This window comes from Hydra viridissima, unplaced genomic scaffold, assembly GCF_058129835.1.
Source record: "Hydra viridissima isolate aposymbiotic clone 2 unplaced genomic scaffold, HvirCarnegie_v1 scaffold_11, whole genome shotgun sequence".
In the NCBI taxonomy this organism is placed as follows: domain Eukaryota; kingdom Metazoa; phylum Cnidaria; class Hydrozoa; order Anthoathecata; family Hydridae; genus Hydra; species Hydra viridissima.
The window spans coordinates 13807025-13823346 of NW_028324310.1; the positions used below are offsets into that span (position 1 = coordinate 13807025).

Consider the following 16322-nt stretch of genomic DNA (forward strand, 5'->3'; position numbering starts at 1 on the left):
TTTTTTAACGTCTTACGGCGTTAAAAAAGTTTGCCCGTTAAAAAAGTATTCAAAATGGTACCGTCAACCGGAGTAACTTAAGTCGCCAGGGTGACTTTGTTGACTGGGGTCAATTGTTAATTTTTTTTTAAATTCCTAAAACTTAACAAAGATAACATGTTTTAATTTTTTTAGAGATACCAACAATATATATCGAATATTATATCAACAATTTTGGTATATCAACAGTTTTTGTGAATATAGCACAGTTACTTCGTAGACTACATTGAGTTTATTTTGGCATTTTTTGACACTTCTGATACATTTATTGAACCATTTGAATTCTTAGCCGGTGAAAATGCCGAGGAAATATAAGCGAAAGCGTGGTTCAAGAGCGTATGCAACTTCATACAGTCAAGAAACGTTGTCCAATGCTATAAAAGAATGTTTAACTGGGAGAATAAGCGTGAGAAAGGCTAGTCGACAGTTCAGAATATACGCTTCCCATTTGCTTCAACCGCTGAACGTTGCTGTTTTCCGTCCGCTAAAGATAGAAACGCGCATCAAAGAATCAATACCAAAAAATGTGGAATATTTCCCTTCGATAAAGAAATGCTCATGAAGCGTTTGCCACAGGTTAACAAAGACATTGGAGGAGGTACCGGTAGTACTGTTAAGGAAGCATTCAATGAAGATATAGAAGGTCTATTATTGAAACATTGTGGACAGGATGGGAAAACAAATCGCACCAGAGGGAAAAAGATCACACCTGGCAAAGGGATAACACCGCAAGATCTAGTGAATAACACAACTCCTACCACATCAAAGAATAACAATAACACCAAGAATAACAGAAAAAAGGGCAAGAGTTGAACAAGTGTCATCATCCTCAGATGACGATAATGACCTACTAGAAAATGACTTTTAATGACTTTTGCACAATAACAGGGAGCTAGTTGCAAAATATTTTGTCCATTTAAATGTTCTTTTCATGTTTCTCTAAGTGTTTAAGGACTGATGATTTTTTAAAACTCCAAAAAGTGACCAATGTTACCCCATAGCAGGGGTATTATTGATCAAACATGATAAAAACCTGGGGTAACATTGGTCACTTTTCGGCGTTTAAAAATAAGTATTTGTAATAAAAAAATTAAAAAAATAAATATAGAGGCCTATAGCCAAGACCTATGTTATTACCACAAGAGAAAACTGTAAAAAATTAATAAGATTCAGAGATGTTTAAGAAAAACTCCCAAAACTGACCAAAGTTACCCTGGCTAACGATACTCTTTAATTTGTGCAACCCTCAAATCCACAACAGAATATGCTTTGAAATTTTGATTAAGGCATTGGGAGGCATTCTTTTTTTATTTTTGAGCAAAAGCTCTCAAAGAGAGTTTCAATTATTTTTTCCAAATTTTTTTTCCCTGTAATTTTCTAATTCTACAAAGTTATACAATTTTCATGACATTTTCTTTTTCATTTGACCTCCTCATAGTATCAAAGCTTTTAAACTCCTAAATAAATTATATTTCATGAAAAAATAGAACATAGATACTCACTTCTAAAAGAATTATACTATACTAATTATAGTAATATATACAAAATCAAATATTTTTAAATTCTCATATTATATTCTCAGAAATATTAACATTTCACCATGAGCTCCTGTTAAGCTATATCTCTTTGCAGTATATACATTTCCAACTATACTAAAAAGTCTTTCACTCTCCACAGAAGACAATGGGCAGCTTAAATACTTTAAAGCAAGCTTTGCTAATAGTTGCATTTTGGTTTTCTGTGATTTCCACCACAACAAAAGATTGCTTTCTTTGTCAATAAAGTCTTCATTTGAGTAGTGTTGAATTTTGTTTAATAAAGTTTCATTTGAAATTAAAGTTTGTGGTTGACCGATTTATTTAGAATTAAATCCTACAAGTTCTTCGAAGCAATTGTCAAAACCCATTTCTACTATATCTTTCTATTCATTTAGTACTACACCATTATTTTTATATTCTGAGTCAATATTTTCAATATCACAAGCTGCAGACGGATCATTTTCAGTAACTGATGTTTTTTATATTTTCATGGGTTTTAATAAGTTGAATGGTTATGCTCTCAGTACTTGTTTTAGCAGCTGAAAAGGTGCTTTCATTTTTGAACATTTATAATTTGAATCTGGGATCAAGAAATATTGACAAGATGATGTTATAGTTATCAGTATATTGTTTGAAACTATTCTCCATTGAATTAGTTGTCATCAATTAAAGCTTTATTAATGAAATGTTTCAAAAACTGTATCTGTGGTATAATATCTGAGACAATAGAATTTCTTTCACTCAAGCGAACTCTTGTTTTGTGGAAATCTTTTAGCAAAACACAAAACTGTCCAATAATCATCCATTTGTTTGCATTTAATAAAGGAAGCTTACCATTTTCAAGTGCATATATGGTTAGAGGTTTCCTTTGTTCTAAAATTTGTTCTAACATATGACAGGTACTATTCCACCTTGTTGGAACATTTTGAATAACTTTGTGCTTATGAACATTGTTTGCTTCTTGAAGAGCTTTAAGTTTAAGGCAGGCTTGGGAAGAATGGCTGAAATGCCCAACAATTGAATAGCAGTTTGCAATGACATTCTTGACAACTGTTTGTTCAAAATTACACTCATTAATTACTAGTTACAGTGTGTGTAAAAACAAGGCGTACTATCATATGGGCTATCTTTAATAGCCTTAACAGTATTTGCACCAGTATCTCCAGCTATTAAATGAATTTTTGAAGGTGATATTTTAAATACCGGATAATATCTTCAATCAACTCAGCAATATTTGCTGCTGTATGCCTCTCAGGAAATAGAGCTATTCTAAGTACAAGTTTTCTGATTAAATGTATTGCCTAAACAATGACCTGTCAGGCTCATGAAGCTTTCATTTGAACTACTGGTCCATATATCAGTAGTAAAGCTTATAAATTCAGCAACTGAGTAAACATGGACAGCCATTTTTAATATAAAGTGTACACTAATTTTTATTATTTTACATACCCTAATGAAACAATGCAACTTTTTTAACGTCTAATTTCATTCCCTAACGAACGCTTCTTTGACCATACTGCGCAAGCGTCACGCATGCGCAGAGCTATTTATTAACTTTTTTAACGACTAACTTTTTTAACGCAACAACGGATTGAAGTTCGTAGGCCATATAGCTTAAATTTAACGGCAGCCAAATTAGTTTTGTGTTTTTGCGCTTGTGGAATATCTCTAAAAATTGAAATTTGTCTGCCGTAATTTACGGATTTTGGCTATAGAGATTCCTGCCATGGCCACAACAGTTCTTATTATACGTTACCGATATTTTATTCAACCAATAAATGCTGTGAAAAAGTATTAAAATATTGATCTTTTTATCGAAATTTCAACCGTGAAAATAAAACTTGGCCACATAGTTGGTTTTAACGTGTCCGATTTTAAAAAATATGCTGTTAAATTGGAGCTAACCAATGATATATTATATATACTAGATGTCTAACTTCGATCCGAAATGTGAAGCCGTGGGAGCCATTTCTAATTCGGGCAAAAACGTGCATTTTTAACTTTTATTTCGCACGTCGGATATAGTTTTTGCCCTTATTACAAATGGCGGATATAGTTTTTGCCCTTATTACAAATGGCGGATTCAATTTGTAAACAAAAAAAGCGGCTTCACTTTTTGTCCAATAAAATCCCGCAATTTATTTATCTAGTATATATAATATATCATTGGAGCTAACAAATACAGGTTTTTATTCGCTACCGTGAGATTATCATAAATTTTTCAAAATATCTTCTTCAGAAACAAAGATAACTTGGCTTTTGTCATTTGATTTTCTAAATATAATAAAATATGAATCCATATATAACCGAAGAATTAGTTGCTTGTGCACTAGAATCAAAACATTGGCCTAATGTGTTAAATTACAAAACTCGACTCATTAAAGAGCTCTCTGAGATTAATTTAATGTTTCCAAGAAAACCTGATTCTTACCAATTCAATACAGAAATGATGGATTTTGTACCCTTAGTTAAAAGAAATCTTGGTTATACAGCATTAAGGTATTTTTTTTTCTTTACAACTTTTTTTTATTATTTTTAATTCAAATAATATCACAAAATAGACCCAAAATTCCGGATGTTAGAAACATGAACATTATTGTGAACATGAATGTTAGAAACATGAACATTATTATCAACATGAGCAGTTTTTTCTTCTATTTCTTTTCTTTGAGAATTCAGTTTATTTTTAAAAGACTTTTTTTTTTTTTTTTTGGCTATTTAACTTGTTATTGGAACATCTTATTATTAAACAAACAAGTCACTAAAATTATGTAAGTGACTAGTTTGTTTAGTAATAACCAAATCACTTGCATAATATATAAATGATTTGGTTATTTAATAAAAAGTCATGTTGTATACTAAAATTACACTAATTTTTTTATTATTAATATTACTTTTCAGTAAATACTGTTTTTTTGTGTGTCAGAACTGCTGAAGATGGAAATTGTCTTTACAGCTCAGTCTCTTTGATTTTAAATGACAGTAAGCATACTTCAAAAATTCTAAGATTGCTAACGTCAAATGAGATATTTGAAAACATAAACTTTTACGCAAGGTATAGTTATTTTTTGAATTATTTTAATCAACATAGATCAGAATATTCTCAGCTTGCTAATTTGTTTTTTATAGCTGTTTCATTTAAATGCTCTGATAGTTTTTCAACAATTAATGATAATATGATTTCAGAACTTCTTTTAAAAGAAGTGTATTTAAATTGCTTTGATAAAATATTTTCATCGTTTATTTGCCTAATAGCATTATCTACTGTTATAAAGCAACCTATTGAATCTGTCTATCCTGAAATTGGTTTTAAAAAGTATTATAGCTTTTTTAACACTGTTATAAAGCCTCGTATCCAAAAATTAAATAGTCCAATAAATATTTTGTGGTGCAATTTAGATAAAACAAAAAACAAAAGTGCTTTATGTTTTAATCCAAATCATTTTGTTACACTGATTAAAGATCTTCCAAACAAACAACCAACTTTTTTAATGAGTGATACAACTTTGCCTAGTATCAAAAGAAAACAAATTTCAAAGACAAGTTTCTTAGCAACAGAGAATAAAATACAAAAAACAATTCAGTGTAAATTATCTTTTCCTACTGTTTCCAGGAACACTTCAGATTTAGATAAGTTGGCTAATTGTAATAAAACAGTTAAAACTGAAGTATATGTTTCAAAAGACATCAACAGCAGTGATAGAAACAATATTGACTCTTATGTTCCACTTAAGGAAAACATGGTTGCTGATGTTAGTTTATTAAATACAAAGCAGCTAGCATCCTATTCAAATTATGATGTTTCTTCATACCATCTACAGGGTGAAAAATTAAAATCAGGAACAAATGATAATGAGCTATTATCTCTAATTAGTAATGTCTGGGTTCCAGATAAATGCTTCCGTTTTCCCTTAACAGGTAAAAGCAGAAAAAGACATTTTTTGTTAAAATAGTTAGATGAGTTTTCTTGGCTTTGGTATTCTAAAATTGAGGATGGTGCATATTGCCTTCCATGCACTCTTTTTGGTCCAAGTTTACCAAACAAATATGCATTACTTAAGTTGTTCAAAGAACCATTCAATACCTGGCGTAATGCTGTAAAAGTTTTCAATGATCATGAGAAAACTGTTGATGGATTACACATCAAGTCCATGCATTGTTATAATATGCTTTTATCTAGAGCTAAAAATAACACTTTGCCTATTGAAATTTCTCTAGATATTTCTAGAAAGCAGCTTATAGAGGAAAACAAAAAAAAACTTGCATCAATTGTTAAGACAATAATGTTTTTGGGTCGAAATGATATGTCTTTACGAGGTCATAGAGATGATAGAAAATATCAAGGAGAAATTGGAGAACCTTCAAAAATTACAGGGTTGGGTAATTTTATTGAGCTTTTAAATTTTAGAGTTGATGCAGGTGATTTAATTCTAAAGGAGCATCTTCTCTCTGCCCCAAAAAACTCTACATATATTTCAAAGACCTCTCAAAATGAGTTGATTGAGTGTTGTGGAAATGCAATTGAAGAGATTCTAATAAATGATATTAAAAAAAGTGAGTACTTCTCTATTATAGCAGATGAGGCTTCAGACTGTGCATTGTTAGAACAACTTTCTATTGTCATACGTTATGTTGACTTGAACAATAGTATTAAGGAAGTTTTTTTACGCTTTTTAGAATGCAAAACAGGAACAACTGGTTTAAATATAGCTACCAACATTCTTGAAACTTTGAAAGAATTTGGTTTAGATATAAAAAATTGCAGAGGCCAGTCTTATGATGGAGCTGCTTCAATGTCAGGTGAATATAAAGGTGTTTCATCTCTTATAAAAAAAATCAATCCAATGGCATTATTTTTCCACTGTGCCTCACATAAACTTAGTTTAATTGTTAGCAAGAGTTGCCAAATCCAGCAAGTAAAAAATTTGCTTGAGCAAGTTAAAGACATATCTTATTTTTTTAACTTATCTCCTAAAAGAAGTAATTGTTTAAAAAAATACCTTCTTCCTGGTCAGGCGAAACTTATTGACACATGTCGAACTCGGTGGGTACAAAAGCTTTGTGGACTTGATGTGTTTTTTTATAATTATTCAGCAGTTTTTTCTGCTTTTGAAGAAATGGAAGTCAATAATTTAAAAGAATTTAATAAAGAAACATCTTCAAAAGCATCTTTTATGAAGTTGTTGACTAATTTTTCTTTTATTGTTTCTTTGGTTTTAACTAAACAGCTTCTGGATTACTTTTATGGAATTTCCATCACCCTTTAAACTAAATCTTTTGATATTTCCCAGCAAGTAGATGAAATTCAAAATTTGACTAAACATTTAAAAGAAATACAGAGAAATGTTGATGCTTACCATGACAAATGGTATAAAATTGCTCTTGCATTGGCAAAAACATTCGATGTTGATGAAAAAAAACCTAGAACATGTGGTGTTCAGAAACATAGAGATAATCAAATATGTGATACTATATCTGGTTATTTTAAAGTTTCTATTATATTGTCTCTTGTGAATCATCTTCTCAATGAACTAGAAAACAGGTTTGATGTTGAGAGCATGATTGTTTATAATGACCTATGTGCTATTCCTGCTTACTTAGTAAAGCAATATTTTAGATCTTGCCCATGGAAAGAAAAGTTCTTAATGTTTTTGAATTTTTATAAATCAGATCTTCCTCATTTCTCATCAATTCATGCCGAATTAAAGTTATGGGAGGAATTTTGGAAAGAAAAGACAGAATTACCATCTACTATTTCTGATACATTAAAGTTCATGGATATCAGAGGCTTTCCAAACATTTTAGAGGCTTTTCATATACTTGCTACAATACCAATCACAACTTGTGAGTGTGAAAGGTCAATATATACTCTTAGGAGAATAAAAACTTACACCAGGAGTACTATGTCTGAAAATAGATTGAATGGACTTGCATTAATGTCTATTCATCAGGAAATAGTTCCAGATATTAGCAGAGTTATTGAAATTTTTGCATCCAAAGGAGACAGAAAATTAGAGTTAATATTCAAATGAGTAAATTTAGAATTGATGAGTAAATAGTAGTTTTAAGTGTCTTACATAAACTTCTATTCAATGTTTTAAACTTGTAAACTGTAAAATCATTTTTCATAAGCAAATTATTTCTATTCATTCTTGATGTTGAAAGTGTTTTCAGGTTATATTAGTTTTAACTTTTTTAGTTATTACTTAACTTATTGTATTATATTTTGTCTTATATATTTATATATTAAAAATTAAAAAAAAAGAAAAGAAATTATAAAAAGATATTAAAAAAATTTGGGCATAGCTGCCTATCAAGAAAAATAAAAAAATCCAAAAACAGAGTCCTAACCTTAGGAAACATTACTAATACTTTAGTTAAACTGCCTATCAAGAAAAGGAATGAATCCAGAAATGGAGGGCTAACCTTAGGCAACACGACAGTTTACAGATGGAGTGCAAAGTCCTATGGCTTACCTTCTCGTTGGTGCACTTCGTTAAATAAGTTAGACAAGTATTACATGTCTAATTTATGAACTAAATAGCCAAGGCAACATTTTGAATAACTTTATTATTAATAGGATAACTAAAAACAATACAAAACAACACTTTACCAAGCTTGACTCGACTGTTTAGCATAGCATTCCATAAGCAAAATTGTATCGAATAAACACATTAGGTGAACAGACTTCAATAACAGGTAAAAAGTTGTTTTTTTAAAAAAGTGAATTTTATCTGGTTTTGCAAGTCCACTCCTCATATATGAAATTATTTTACCTCTAAAAATTAAAATATTCTATCTTTAATGATTTTTAAATATGTGTTCTTGGATTACATAATTAATTAGGAACTTGATATAATGATATTATTTTTTGTAAGTCTACAAGTATAATATAAATAATCTTTAAGGCCTGCCGACAAGGGTTCCTTATATTCCATGAAAAAGTCCTTATAGAAAAATTTGGAAGGCTTTATCAACGAAGTTTTTACCCACATTTGTGAAAATTATTGTACTTCAAGTGCGCTCTCAACTTATTAAATCTGGGATGGTTAAGTAGAGAAGAAAACAAATTAAGTCTCCCTATGATTTTAAGTAAAAAATGTTATAGAAGTGACGCCCATGGGCTTAGCTTTTACTCACCAGCCCTTCCCACAGGAACACCAAAAGTAAAGTAGGTTATCCCAAATTTGGCCACACAGTTACAAATTCCTGGATCCGCCCCTGTAATTAAATTCCAAAAGGAAAAAAGTTTTAACTCGCTCAAAAGATCTTTCTCCAATGGCCGCGTGCATTTAAAGAACGCGCTCTACCAAAGCCTAGTAACTAATTCAAAGCCTAGGAACTAATGACGAAACGACGTTGAACATTAAACATTAAACGTTAAACGTTAAGCATTTCTGTAGGAATTATATTATGATTCTGTTGGTGGAGCAGCATACACACTCTTGTATTTTGTACTAGTTTAAATGCATAGTCTCTCCAAAGGATCAGTTTTCAATCCTCGAGATTTTACATGGCGCCCGATGAAAAGCTATGAAGAGATACCGAATTAAAAGATTAAAGGAAGAAGTTAATCAAGAGTTAAGAAAAGTTTGAGTTGTTGAACATTGAAGTAAGTGGAGTTTGTTATTTGTGATTTTGTTTGGGAAGATTTGATAGAATTAGAGTTTAATTGTTGAAGGAGTTGATTATGACGAAAATTCGATTTTATTCTGAGTTACTGCGCATATTTATTTTAAAATGGCAGCCGCTTTAGGAAGGAAAGTTGCGAGGAGAGCGTTACGAGTAAGTTATGGAAGTTTGTTGAGCGAAATAACAGAGGAATTAGAGAGTGAGCAGTTTAACTATGCCAAATTAGTAGGTTTAAAAAATAGTTTAAACGAGAGTTACGTGAGATTAAACAATATTGGTGAGGAAATATTAATTAGTTTAGATCAAGAGGAAATTGACGTTTGTGAGATTGCAAGAGTAGCTGAGTGTTGTCATGAGTTGATGGCTGGAGTGACACTAAAATTAAAAAGTATAAATATAAATGAATCAGATACAGATTCTGTTAAAAGTTTAAATAAATCTAAGTGTATTTTACCTAAGTTAGAAATGCCAGGTTTTATTGGGAATCTCGTAGATTGGCAGGGTTTCTGGGATCAATTTAATTTATCAATTCATAGGCATGAAGGTTTAAGTGATATAGCGTTGGCTACTATTTCAGGACTTTTACTTAGTTCAGAAAATTATAAAGATGCAATTGAAATCTTTAATAACAGATACGGGAATACACAAGTTTTAGTTTCAGCACATATGGATTCTTTGTTAAAAATAAAGAAAATTAAAGATTTCAATGATCTAGAAGAACTAAGAAAACTTTATAATGATATAGAGAGCTGTGTACGTAATCTTAGATTCTAAAAATAGAAACAACAATATACGGCTGTTTGTTAGTTCTTATCCTTAAGGAGAAACTGCCAGATGAACTTTTAATTTTAATTTTTAGGAAATTTGCCGGAGAGTTGTGGACTTTAGATAGACTTTTAAAATATTACAATGAAGAATTACAAGCTGAGGAGTGTTGTGCCAAATATGTTTTAAAATCAAGTTATGATAAAAATGAATATAAAAACTTAAAATACGATTCTTTAAACAAAAATGCACAGCAAAACTATTCTCATAACTGTAGAAACAAAAACAACTTGACAACATCAGGTTTTCATACGCAAAATAAGAGAGCACCTGAACAAAGAGTTTTACAATGTGTTTATTGTTCAGAAAACCATAAGCCTTCTCATTGTTTAAAAGTTATGAATTTAGACTCGAGAATTGAAATTCTAAGAAAGCAAAAGAGATGTTTCATCTGTTTAAAATTAGGTCATATATCAAAGTTTTGTCATTCTAACTATTCGCGCTTTCAATGCAATGGGAAACACCACATTTCTATTTGCAATGAGAAGCAAACCCAAACTAGTGCAACTCTCGTAGGTGTGTCTGATAGCATTTTGCTACAGACAGCAAAGGCTAAGTTTTTTAATTCAGAGAGTGAGTGTGGAGTAGTCAGAATGTTATTGATAGGGGTAGTCAGAGGTCTTATGTTACCAAAGATGTATGCGAAAGATTGAAATTAAAAACAATAACGCAAGAAGCTATAATAACAAAAAGTTCGGTCAATTTGATAATTCCAGGCTTAAAAAGCTCGATGTTGTTCAACTTAAGATACAACATAGAAATGCTAATTTGTATGTGTATGTCGAGGCTCTGTGTGTGTCAGTTATTTGTAGCCCTTTGCAGAGGCAAGAGATATCTCGAGCGTGCAAAAATTGCCCACATATTTCAAAGTTAACTCTAGCTGATTATGATGATGGTTCCAAAGATTTTCCTATTGACTTTTTGGTAGAGTGTAATTTGTACCGTAAATTTATGACAGGTAAAGTTATTAGAGGGATTGAAGGCTTTCCTGTAGCTTCTTCCTCTGTTCTTTGATGGGTAGTAAGAGACCAAAGTTTCCCTCTAAATTTTCTAATCTTTAGCCCCAGTTCTCTTCCTTCTTTTATTCCTTGTTTTGTTCATTGTTTTATTCCTTCTAGTCTTCCTTCTAGTCTTCCTTCTATTCTTCCTTCTTTTCTTCCTTCTTTTCTTCCATCTTCAAAAGCCTTATCTATAGTTTCTAATTTTTCCTGCTCGTGCATTTTTTAATTCCAATATAAAACCTTGGTATCAATATCACATGTTGCTACTTTAATAATTTCATACCCTTTTTAATCAAATCATTTCTACCTGGTACTTTTTGTTTTGTTGAACAATCTTTTAAGAATTAACCAATTAAAATTAAAAAATTTAAATTATTTAACAGCTTATAACATGGTAACTTCCACATTAAATTCGTTAAAAAAATATTCACGTGATTTTAGTAATGTAAAAGAGAAGTCAAATTCATTTGCTAAACATGCGAATACACTACTTGAAGAGGAAAATTGTGAAATAATTGTCGAAGAAGATATACCAGAAGAGAGATTTAGACGACGAAAGAGAATGCCCGACGAAATAACCGAAGATCATGATATTCAAAACCCAATCGAAAAATATAAAATAACCACGTTTAACATAATTATGGATACCCAATAAATTCTATAGAAAACCGTTTTAGAAATCATGGAAAATTATATGCAGACATGGCAATATTAGACCCTAAAAATATTACCATTGCCCTTTTATAGGACTATTTTTATTCATTCTTTACAATTATCACTTTGCTTAAATTTAGACAATTCAAAAAATTTCCAGAACATCTTTTTTCCCTTAGTGAGATTATTAGGCTGAATAACCACTGGTTTTACGTCTATTTAAAACACTTTCTGATTCCTCAATGCTGTATTCCCTGAAAATATTTTCTTTGCTTATCATAATGCTTTCAAGTACTTCTTGGTGATATAGTTTTCTTTCACCTTACATAACTCAACCAGCAATCATTTTTGTCATATATTCTTGTTTACGTGCCAGGAAATTTCTTTTTTCTGTCCCTGCATTTTTATAGCTATTTTTTGCTTACCCTTGTTAGTATAGAGAATGTCAAGAGCATTCTTTATACAGATCTTGCCTTTTTCACTGGAAAAGCCTGAAACAGGTAATTCATTTGAATTTATCTCCACTTCTATAATTTTGCTATCACCAGTAAACCCTAGCAAGCTGTTTAACAGGCTTATTAATAGATCTTTGCAAAAAACTCTGTTTTATCAGCTTTTCTCTTAGGCATTTTGAAGACTAGTTTCAGCGCTAAGAGGAACCTTTAAAAATTTACTTTAGAGATTTTTAAGGATTTTCGTGTCGTTTCAGTTCCATATTGTAATTATTCCGATATGATAGCGGGAAAAAAAGTGTTATTGGTATAATTACAACAAAAAACCGGTAAAACAATTTTATTCGGTAATTTAGTTAAGTTAAATCTGTTCAACAGATTTAACTTAACTAAATAAGTTAAATCTGTTGAACAGATTTAACTTAACTAAATTAGGCTGTTCAACAAGCTAGCTAATGCATTTTTGTTTGAATCATCACCAAATAGCATTTTAAATTCTTGTATACTTTAATTTTTTAGCAATTCAATAATAGTATGCAAAAATGGTTTTATCTTCTTTTTAGTTTTCAGTCGATAGTCTGCTCCTTGTATTTTGTCTTTTTTTCCACAAAATAATTTTAATGTGTATTAGAATAATTTTTTCTCTCTAAAGCTCAATTTTACTGGAAGAGTTTTATCTAGCATCAAATTTTGTGTTATTTCAATGCTGTTATTTTTTATGAAAGCAATTAGTTTTTATATATACACAGAAGTATACATTGGTTAAATTCAATTACAAGTTGTATGAAATAGTTGTAATCTCTATATTTTAGTTTTTTATATTGTAAATAATAAAACAAATGGTGAAAGTAACAAAAATAGAGTTATTATTTCTGAGCCTTGTTCAATCTCATGCACATCTTTTAACAATTCAGACTTGTCGAATTGAATAATTTTCGGATCTAGAATGTCACTTTATATATTTAGCTTTGCCTATTGTAATATTTGCGCTAATATTATTGCTAATACTATTGATAATTCAACAAATTACCTGTACGTTTATAGGAATATCACTTTATAAGTTGTATATTGTGGTTACGTTATAGTGCGAGGCCAAAAAAAAAAAAAAAAAAATTATGTCAATCTCCTTATAGTTCTCATTTTCATTTTCTTAATAGTTTAACATCAACATTAGCCAAACTCTCAGCTTATTTAAAAAAGTTACTGTTTAAAGTTAAACATTCCACTAACAAGTACCTTCATGTCTATATTATCTTTTGTCCACTTAGTATCAACAGTTGCTTTTACTTTGTAAGGTTTTCCCAATTTTTTCTTTCTTTTTTTTTTTTTTTTTGAAAAGAAATAATTTTTCTTTGTCTACCACCTGGTCCACAGTGGGCCAGTTGGTAGACAAAACCTCAAAAAAAAATATTCGAAATACTTCCAACTACTTAATATATTATGTATATAAGAGCATAATGTATGGTTTAAAACATTATTTGTAGTTTGATAGTACATCATAAATGTACAAATATCATTTACAATTGAATATATTTAGAAATTCATTTATTAATTTTTATAATAGATATATCATCTACAACTATGACAATGAATAACCTTTAAACTATTTAACATATGCGAAATTAATTGACACATTATTAAAATTTAATTTTATAGCTTTACGAAAAATACCACAACAAATTCCAAGGTCTTGTATTAAACTCACAGTTTCATTTTGAAATATAAAGGCAAGATTCTTATTTATAATATTAAAATATTATATTAAAAGTGGCGCATATAGTTTAGAACCTGCTGGAACAGCTTATTAATGTTAAAATAAGTTAATACAATATATGTACAGCCTGTTGGTGGTGTTTAATTCTGCTCTTAGCTGCCCCTTTAAGTTTGGTAAACATCTAAAAAAAGATATTTTCGTAAAATGCTATTAGCGACAAACCTATTTTTTTGGTTTTAGGTAATAGTAGGTGCTGTGCTTATTATACTGGCCTAATTAAATGTAGCTGAAATGAAAATAATGGCCATATTCATGTTATATTAGTTTATAGTGGTTGCACTAATTATGTTAAAATCATTTTTTTTGTAGTTGATATGAAGATATGTGATGTCCATAAACGTATACGGCATGACCAACTAAAACCTAGTGATAAATCATTTTCTTTGTCTGTAGAAGCTATTCTAGTCTCTATGAATTTGGGTTCTACTGGATGTGCTGCGTTTTTAAAAGTATATCAAAAGAAATGGAAGGATGCAAACCGGGGAAATATAAAGTTGGAAATATAAGGAAATATAAAGCCTGCATTCCTGGATTAGGTTTTTTGAAATGGTATTACATATTGGATACAAGCTGGAAACTCAAAAGTGGCAGTCTAGAGCTATTGAAGATAAGGAAAATGTTAAGCAAGTGAAGAAACGTATCCAGACAGGATTTATGAACCAAATGGGACTGGTTGTGGATTTCCCAAAAAGTGGAGGATCTGGTAAGTGAAATTACATAAATACTTGTATATGAATCATCAGGTTAACTATCACATATATGCAATTTGTAGGTACCAGTAATGATGGAAACACCGCCCGACGAGCCTTTGCAGACTATCTGCAATCAACTGCCAAAATTTTGAAAGTAGATGAAACTCTTTTATTTTATTTTTACATCATTCTAGTCACTTTATCATCTGGATTTGAAATTGGTACTGTCAAGTTAAAAGAGTTTTGTATTACTGCTCTTAAACTTTACATATCTAAGTATTCCTGGTATTATATGTCACAATCAGTACACAAAATTTTAGTTCATGGCCATGCCATTATTGCTAGACAGTACTTACCAATTGGACTGATGTCAGAGGAGGCACAAGAGGCCCGCAACAAGGATTTTAAAAAGTCTAGGGAAGATTTCAGTAGAAAGACTTCTAGAATAGACACAAATCGCGACCTGGTTAACAGACTACTTGTATCTAGTGATCCTGTCATAACATCATTAAGAAAAGGTCATAACAAAAATAGTAAGAGTTTTAAAAAAATCCCCAGTGAAGTTCTGGCTTTGCTGAGGGAATCAGCTCCACCTTCTTCTTATTCTTTGTAGCTAAACACAATTTGTTGTTTGATTTTTGAAAAGAAGTTTGATTTAAAAAAAAAATTTTTACTAAGCCTATTAATTGTAATTTTGTTATTAAAAATTAAAATATTCTTGATAAAAATAAATATTATTTCATGTATAATGATTATTTATATATCTAAATGGGTTTGGGGAGCAATTGGGTAATAATTAGGTTATGTCCACCATATCCTATATATCTGGCCCACTGTGCGGTCGAAGGTAACTTCGACAAAATATTTGCAAATGGCGTGTCGTCGCAAAAATTCCATGAGTTGATGTTCTCCATAACTGTTGATGTTCTTCTGTTTCGCGTGTTTTTTTCATGCAAGGAAATGAGTTTTTAGTGATAGGTACATCAATCTTACTTGCTTTAGGAGAGCGTTTTACTCAAATGTTTAGAAGAAAGTTGTTAAGATCACCAGAATGGTCTATGACTAATCGCATTTGGGAAACCATTCACTGATTTCCCATCCCTAGAGTATGTAATACTTTACAGACATTAGCGTATGTTCTTTTTTAACTTGAGGTTACAAAATATTCCATGCTTTTTGAGAATACTGCGCAAAATATCCTTTTCTTGCTTCACCCACCCAAACCCTTATTGAAACTATTTTTTTTGCTTCACCACCGAAACCCTTATTGAAACTATTTTTTTTGCTTCACCCACCCAAACCCTTATTGAAACTATTAGACAAATCACTGAAACTTCTGCAAAAGTATCTTTATTCAACACGAATGTGACGGAAAGGACAACCAAAGTTTTTACACCTATTCTGTTTTTGAGAATGACAGATTTCTATCAGGTCTCGTAAAGTATTTGATTACAAGTTTTTGTACTATTCACTATTCTAACAAACGCAGGAGATAATAACTTTTATGAGCTTAAGAATGAAAGGTTCATAGATAAACAAAAGATAGTAATATATTTTCATTCTAAAACAAGATACATTTAAAGTTTGTCTTTTAAACTGGGCGAAAATAAGGTTTATTGGCCTGATTCACCATGTGCTTTGCAAAACTTTGGATTACATAAGCCTTTGTCAACTTTCGAAAGTTTTCGAGATATTTTCTAAAAACCAATAGTTAG

The 16322-nt window shown here is 30.5% G+C and overlaps 1 protein-coding gene and 2 pseudogenes across 3 annotated transcripts; 2 read left to right on the top strand and 1 right to left on the bottom strand.

Moving 5' to 3' along the window:
• The first annotated feature begins 3488 nt into the window (after nt 1-3488).
• Nucleotides 3489-8007, top strand: LOC149882315 (52 kDa repressor of the inhibitor of the protein kinase-like; annotated as a pseudogene). The gene is made up of 2 exons (XR_016445263.1): nt 3489-4076; nt 4504-8007. The product of XR_016445263.1 is annotated as a 52 kDa repressor of the inhibitor of the protein kinase-like (transcript).
• Nucleotides 8008-8035: 28 nt separating this feature from the next.
• On the top strand, nt 8036-15339 carry LOC149882316 (uncharacterized). 2 transcript variants are annotated; one of them, XM_090067671.1, is made up of 3 exons: nt 8036-9189; nt 14225-14618; nt 14688-15339. In XM_090067671.1, exons 2-3 carry the CDS (start codon nt 14462-14464, stop codon nt 15218-15220), a joined length of 690 nt encoding a protein of 229 aa, XP_089923797.1. In that variant the 5' UTR covers nt 8036-9189; nt 14225-14461; the 3' UTR covers nt 15221-15339. The 2 variants fall into 2 exon arrangements, with proteins under 2 accessions (XP_089923797.1, XP_089923798.1); XM_090067672.1 differs by lacking the exon at nt 8036-9189 and adding an exon at nt 13834-14028 and having other exon boundaries at nt 14309-14618; nt 14688-15326.
• Nucleotides 11132-13854, bottom strand: LOC149882317 (uncharacterized; annotated as a pseudogene).
• Nucleotides 15340-16322: the final 983 nt, after the last annotated feature.

Excerpts from the sequence above, each read along its gene's own strand:
- LOC149882316 (XM_090067671.1), top strand. The coding sequence starts at position 14,462 with ATGGTATTACATATTGGATACAAGCTGGAAACTCAAAAGTGGCAGTCT. Across the intron at positions 14,619-14,687 it reads CCCAAAAAGTGGAGGATCTG|GTACCAGTAATGATGGAAAC; the intron begins GTAAGTGAAATT and ends TGCAATTTGTAG.